General features: G+C 39.8%; 1 protein-coding gene across 1 annotated transcript in view; it reads right to left on the bottom strand.

Annotated features, from left to right (window-relative positions):
• Positions 1–6,680, bottom strand: part of CUL5 (cullin 5) — a 32,993-nt gene extending 26,313 nt beyond the window's left edge. The window contains exon 1 of the mRNA XM_010170788.2: positions 6,552–6,680. Coding sequence (XP_010169090.2) covers positions 6,552–6,680 — 129 coding nt within the window. The remainder of the gene's footprint in view (positions 1–6,551) is intronic.
• Between the last annotated feature and the right edge of the window lie 262 nt (positions 6,681–6,942).

Genomic DNA, 6,942 nt, shown 5'->3' with positions numbered 1-6,942 from the left:
AAAGAGGAGGAAGGAAGTAGAGTAACATAGGAGCTGCTATATGACAGACTCCCTTCCTGTGGGTTAACTGGCCATAGGCAGCTTGACAGCCAAGACCACAGTTGGTGCAGATAAAAATGATTTACACCATGCTGAAAAATCTAATCCAAGGTGATTTTTTTCAAATTTATGATACAAATTAAGAGGAAAGCTAGAGAAATTAAGTGCTCTCATATCGTTCTGATGATTCTAAAAAAATCTCACTGTAATATACAGGCTGACTTCCATTACTAAAAAAAAAAAAAAGCTTTAAAAGAAAATTAACAGTTCAATTGTGCATGTTGCAATTCTATTTGCTTACAGCTCCACATTTTAAAAGCAAAACCTGAAAAAAAAAAAAAAAAGTTGATTGAGAGTTCTGTGGCAGAAAGACTGGTTGAGTTATCGAAGTGTTGTTATGTTCCAATGCACTGTTTGCTTCTGAACATATCATTGTCTTGGCCAGTAATACTGCATTTGACACAATTCACTTCAAATACAGCAAATAATACAGTCTAACTACTTGAAATTCTGATGAGTGCACTGTTCTGCCAGTAACATCTCTTCAGATAAACAGGCACGAGCAGCAGGCCAGGTTCTCTCAACCATCTCCTTCTGATTAATTTCTACATGGAAATTTACAATTAAACCTGTTATTTAATACTCAGAATAAGCACAGTTTGGAAACTGTATCCCCTGCTGCTCTTAAGTGCAAAGGTCTTATCTTCCAGTTAAAAAGATGCAACAGGCATCACAGTAACTATTTTTACAGTAGCAGCACCTGGAGGCCTCCTAGCATTATCAAACCATCACTGTAGGTACTGAACATGGGTCTCACAGGAACAGCCCCTGCTCGATAGTTTTGAATTCTTTCAACATATAAAAAAAAAAAAGAAAAATAAATTGTTTTGAGTTCAGAGAGACAGTTATGCCTGTTCCCTTCACCGAAAGGGTTGTCAAGTATTGGAACAGGCTGCCCAGGGAAGTGTTTGAGTCACCATCCCTGGAGGTATTTAAAAGATGTGTAGATGTGGTGCTTAGGGACATGGTTTAGTGGTGGACTTGGCATCATTAGGCAAATGGTTGGACTCTTAAAACTCCTTTCCAAGCTAAATGATTCTACGATTCTTCCACAAAAAACAAACAAAAAAAGCATCATCTTTGAAAATAATCAACTACATGCTTCCCCTACACAGAGCTCGCTTTACAATTATTCCTTAACCTTTGATGAGTTGCTCTAATCTTTCCCATTCCTGTGAAAACAATTAGTTTCTACTTGCAGATATTTCTGCTCCCAGTCCCTCTTTGCAGGATAATGAACTTGAAAGACCAGCTGCTGAACATTTGAAAGTTCCAGAAAAGCCATTATAAAATAAGTAAAACCAACTTCCTCAAAAGTTTTCCTTTGGAGCGAAATTTCAGAGTAAAGCCCCCAAGTTTTCTAGAAGAGGTAAAAGCCTGTTCTGCAATTCAGCAGAAGTGCAATTCAGCCCTTTGCTGAACACAGATGAAGATAAAAAACAAATGCTCTGTTTGTGAATAAGACTAGTTTCACTAGCGTGGGGGATTGCAAACACTAGTGCTTTTAGGATTTAGATTGTGGTTACCCAGTTCATGCTGAGAAGCACACATAAAACTCCATTTCAGTTGTAAAAACTGCATGTCCACTTGTAATGAACACATACCTACTTAAATAGAATTTTCCAAATAAAGCTTGGCAGAAAATCATAGAACGTACTGGGTTGGAAGGGACCTTCAAAGGTCAACTAGTCCAACCCCCCTGCAGTGAGCAGGGACATCTTTACTACAGCAGGTTGCTCAGGGCCTCATCAAGCCTGACCCTGAATATCTCCAGGGATGGGGCCTCCACTACATCTCTGGGCAACCTGCTCCAATGATCTACCACCCTCATATTGAAGAACTTTTTCCTAATATCCAACCTAAATCTGCCCTTTTCTAGTTTAAAACCATTTGCCCTCGTCCTATTGCTACATGCCCCTGTGAACAGTTCTGCCCCAGCTTTCTCAGAGACACCTTTCAGGTACTGGAAGGCTGCTATAAGATCTTCCGGAGCCTTCTCTTCTCCAGGCTGAACAGCCCCAACTCTCTCAGCCTGTCCTCACAGGAGAGGTGCTCCAGCCCTCGGATCATTTTAGTGGCCCTGCTCTGGACACAATCCAACAGGTACACGTCCTTCTTGTGTTGAGGGCTCCAAAACTGGATGCAAGTATTCCCGGTGAGGTCTCAGCAGAGCAGAGTAGAGGGGCAAAATCACCTCTCTTGATATGCTGGCCACACTTCTCTTGATGCAGCCCAGGATGCCTTAGGGAAGTTTAGAACTTTGTTTCCTATACATAGGAATAAAACTTCATTTTATTTTTTTTTTAACACTTTCTCCTTTATTCCTAAATTAAGCAGAAGAGGAAATAAAATTAATGGATTAAAAATCCCACTCAATGAAACTATTCTTTATTTTCAATAAACAATTCAACATCTTCCAGATAGATCCAGCTTCCATGATCATGAATCTTACGCTCTTGTACTGAAATTACAACAAAGGGTGCATAATACCACCTACTGTGTGTCACTCACGTTCATTAATTCTATCTGTTATGCACCAGAAAACCAATTTTTATAGTAGAAAAGGAGGTCAAACAGTCATAATTCTTAGTTCTTACCAAAGCCACACATACAGTAGTGACCCAGACAACATGAGGAACCCATTCCCCACTCTGCTGAGCCACCCACAAACCTAAGCAATTTCTGAGCAGTATTTCCTGGGTAACTTTTCTTTCTGAGCTTGTTGCCTCAAACCACAGCTCCCAAGGGAAGGTAAGTAGGAAGGCAAGTCACACCTTCTGACGAAAAAAAATTACTCCATTTATCAAATCTTCTCTGAAGACATGGATTACAATGGATAGCCATATCCTGTCTAATTAACCACTCCAGGAGTTTAAAATTTAATGGTTTGAAAAATAACTCCACTTAAAAAAAATATTTTGTTTTAATTTCAAAAGTCATTTCACTAAATTTATCAACAGATTTAAAGTTCCATTTTAACACTAAACTTTACTTGAAATATATACTACTTCACACACTATATTGAAATATATACTAAAACTTTACTCTTCAAACCTACTTTTTCCTGTTCTTCACTTCTATGCATAAGCACCTAAACACATTATTTTAGGCAGCAGGCAAAAAACCTCCCAGATTACGTTGGTGGATATTATGTAGAATTAGTACAATGATGCAAGTGGAACTGTTCCGCTAACCAGTTTTCCTGATTTGGGTATTATCACATAACACAAAATTCCTCTCCTTAACTGAAAGCAAGTTTAAGAAAAGCAACAGCAGAAGCAGGCACAGAATATGGTAAAAGAGCCTAAACAAACGTGGAGTATAACAAGGCGAGGCCATATAACAAGACCTCCACGCTACTGTCCCTCTGAACTCTGAAATGTCTATTTGGACCTTCAGCTCTCTTTACTGTGTACTCTCTATATAACCTCAGACCACATACAAATTCAGCTCTGATCTCTGACAGGCGCTCTAAACACTACTGTAAAAAAGCAACATCCTCTACATCTTATTGAACATCTCATCAACATACGAGTAACATCTTCACCTTTACTACTTCACCATTTTCAGGCTATAGATATTAAGGTTAGTTCACAGAGGGACAAAGTATGAAATATGAGGGCCTAGACTAAAATAAGCATGAAAATTCGCTGCCTGATTAATCTCTGCTACCAGCAGCTCTAAAAATCAATGTAATGATTGTAGCAAAGTTACTACACAAAGTGGAAAAGTAGCCACAGGGAAAAAGCTTTGCTGTGTAACTAACTAGCATGCAACATCCCCTGGCTTCTTAAGGTTATCCTAATTGGACATAGCCAGGAAGAAACAGACAAATTTATAATCATAGAATCATAGAATGGTTTGGGTTGGAAGGGACCTTAAAGATCATCCAGTTCCAATCCCCCTGCCATCAGCAGGGACACCTTCCACTACACCAGGTTGCTCAAAGCCTCATCCAACCTGGCCTTGAACACTTCCAGGGAGGGGGCATCCACAACTTCCTTGGGCAACCTGTTCCAGTGTCTGACCACCCTCACAGTGAAGAACTTCCTCCTAATATCTAATCTAAACCTACCCTCTTTCATAATAAAGTGCATAATTCCAGATCTGTAAGTTGAAGAATTCAAAAACTTCAGGTATGTTTCCAGTTGTCAGTGACAGAGGCATGAGAGTAAAAAAAAAAAAAAAAAAAAAGTTGAAACCAATGCAAAGGTAAATAATGGTTCTCATTTCACCCATTTCACTCGAGTCTACAGAGAATCTGCTGCTTTCTTTGCTTCTTCCCTCGTAACACCAGGCTCAAGCTGCAATTCGTCTTGCAAGGACGGACTCCTGCATTTGCTGGCAGCTCCAGTAAAGCTCTACAGAAGTGTCAAGATCTGCCAGCATGGACACAGCCACAGGTTTTCTTTATACTGCAATAAGACAATGTGCTTTCTGTTCCAGAAACTCCAGAAATACTCATCTTTCTTCATGTCATGTGAGTGAATTGGTTTAGACTATCTTGTCACTGCAAAGGGAACAGGTTACAAGTCCAACAAAGCATCCCACTTTAAAAGTGCCAGAGTCGGTGTACACTGAGAGGAAAAACTCCAGGGGACTCACCAAGTGACGGCTCTGTCACCTACAGGAAAGCCATGGTCTCAAGGTGGGAGAGATACACACAAGCTCACTACCTAACACCAAGTACTTCACTATTTTCATCACATCACAATTTGTTGTCTCTTACCAGGATTCAATATATGATTGGTCATTCTGATTTTGCATTTAAAGAAGGCTGAGAATATTATTCTCACTAAAAAAATAATTTGTAATTAGGAAAATTATGCACTAGTGGAGTTTAAACGATGCCTTTTAAAATTATCACAGTCGGTCAGATTTGGATTCAGCTAGTGTCTGTTACTAGAACAATTACAGACTATTTCACTTCATTTTCTCAACTATGTAGGAAGTTGAACATGGATGGGGAAAAAAACAGAGAAAACTCTTAATCCCTCATTATCTAGCAAAAAAAAGAAGACCTGCCTAAACCCAACTTAGATTTGATTATGAAGGCTGATTTGGAAAAGAGATGGAAAAACCTTACAGATTTTAGCACCTCTCTTACCCAGGGATTTTTACTGTGCCGAGGCATTGCTTTTTTTCCCCCTAAATATTACAGGAGAAGTATGTTTCACAGCTTCAAACAGCATGAGGCATTGCCCATCAACACTGACACTGAAATCAACAGTTTCCTTCTCTGAGAGCACTCTGATGAGCAGAACTGGGGAACAAAAGACATTATCTAGTTCCAGTTCTTGCACTGGTTTATTGTGTCATTATAAACACAGTCAAATCACTGTATAGTCTTTCCTTTTGTAATGCTGGACTCATATTTTATTGTCTTTAGAAAACTCACTAATTAGTAAGTTATAGTGCTTAAAACCACTCCGAGTCACCAGAAAGGCCTATTTTAGAATGGGTATCTCTGTAGCGTTTTTCCTAACACACACTGTGCATATGTATCTTACTGTCAATAGAAAATATCAATGATTCAAAGGCCAGTTGCAAAAACATCCCTAGCCAACACAAAGGCTTCAGTTCAGCAAGTCATCTTGCGGAATCAAGGCTTTTGACTCTATTTTTCATTTACTAGATATCTATTATTCTTCCAAAACAGCTGAAGTGGAATGTTGACAAATCTCACAGGCCTATGTTTCTTTTATCTACTGCGGGCTACACAACCACATGCCTTGTCAAAGCGTGCATCGGTCTTTCCAGAGATCCTTAACATATGGCAAAGAGATGGACTAAAACCTTAACAAGCAGATAAACTGTCTGAGCCCTGCTCTAAAACCACACTCGTCCACAAAAAGCACATTTCTTCTTACAGGAAATTATTTTGTCACTAGTGTTCTTGGATTCTTCAATTTAAATTTAAATTTAAGTCTTACCTGCTTCAGAATCTAACTACCTACTTAGGCATGAAAAAAACCACAGAGAAATGAATTAAAACTCATTTCAGTTACACTTCAATTTCAAGAAAGGTTTCAAAAAAATATTCATCTTTTTAATTCTAAAACCTTTTTTTGGATACAAGGAAGGAAACAAGGCTACCAATTACTCCGCATTTCTTCATGTTGAGTGTCTCAGAGTAATAGAACCAGCAGTTTCAGGCCAAATCTATACATCTGAAATAGGTCAGATTGCTAAAATGGAAGCAGCACTTCTTCAGAACCACATTTAACTATAATAAATAGTGTTGGACACATGCATACTTCTATATTTCTATATATTTCAAATTGCTAACCGATAAAGTAAACAGACAGCCTTCCCAAGGCCTTTCACCCTAACTACACTGATGTTCTAGAAACACTTACGGGAAGCATTAGTAACAGTTGTTTAAAGTAGGCCCGTCTTCCATGTGCTGGCATGGCCTCAAAGGCCACATACAGTTTTCTCCACACACACGCCACAAATATCAGGACAGGGAGTGCTGAGCTCAAATACTGGACTGTCAGGCTGAAAACTTCTGTTCCAGTCTGCAGCAGCTTGGGGTGACTGACATCTGTCACCAGAGACCGGGAAAGCGCTGAAAACATCCCACTTACCACAGCAAAGCTGCTTAACGTAAGCAAAAGGCCTCCAGGAGTTGAGAAAGAAGCTGGAACTGAGGGGCAGTCCCCATACAGCACCTGCCCAGCGCAAACACGTTTTTAAACTCTTTGTTTAACTTAAAACTCATTTTCCGGACACCCGGGTCTCCTGAAATACACAAAGGGACGGCACCGGGCCCTGTCTAACCCCACGACGCAACGCTGTTTCCCAACGACGCGCGTCTGGGCAGGGAGAGCCGGGGGGAGG

The sequence above is a fragment of the Antrostomus carolinensis genome, unplaced genomic scaffold, assembly GCF_000700745.2.
Source record: "Antrostomus carolinensis isolate BGI_N321 unplaced genomic scaffold, ASM70074v2 scaffold13746, whole genome shotgun sequence".
Taxonomy (NCBI): domain Eukaryota; kingdom Metazoa; phylum Chordata; class Aves; order Caprimulgiformes; family Caprimulgidae; genus Antrostomus; species Antrostomus carolinensis.
This window is presented reverse-complemented; position numbering and strand designations above follow the sequence as displayed.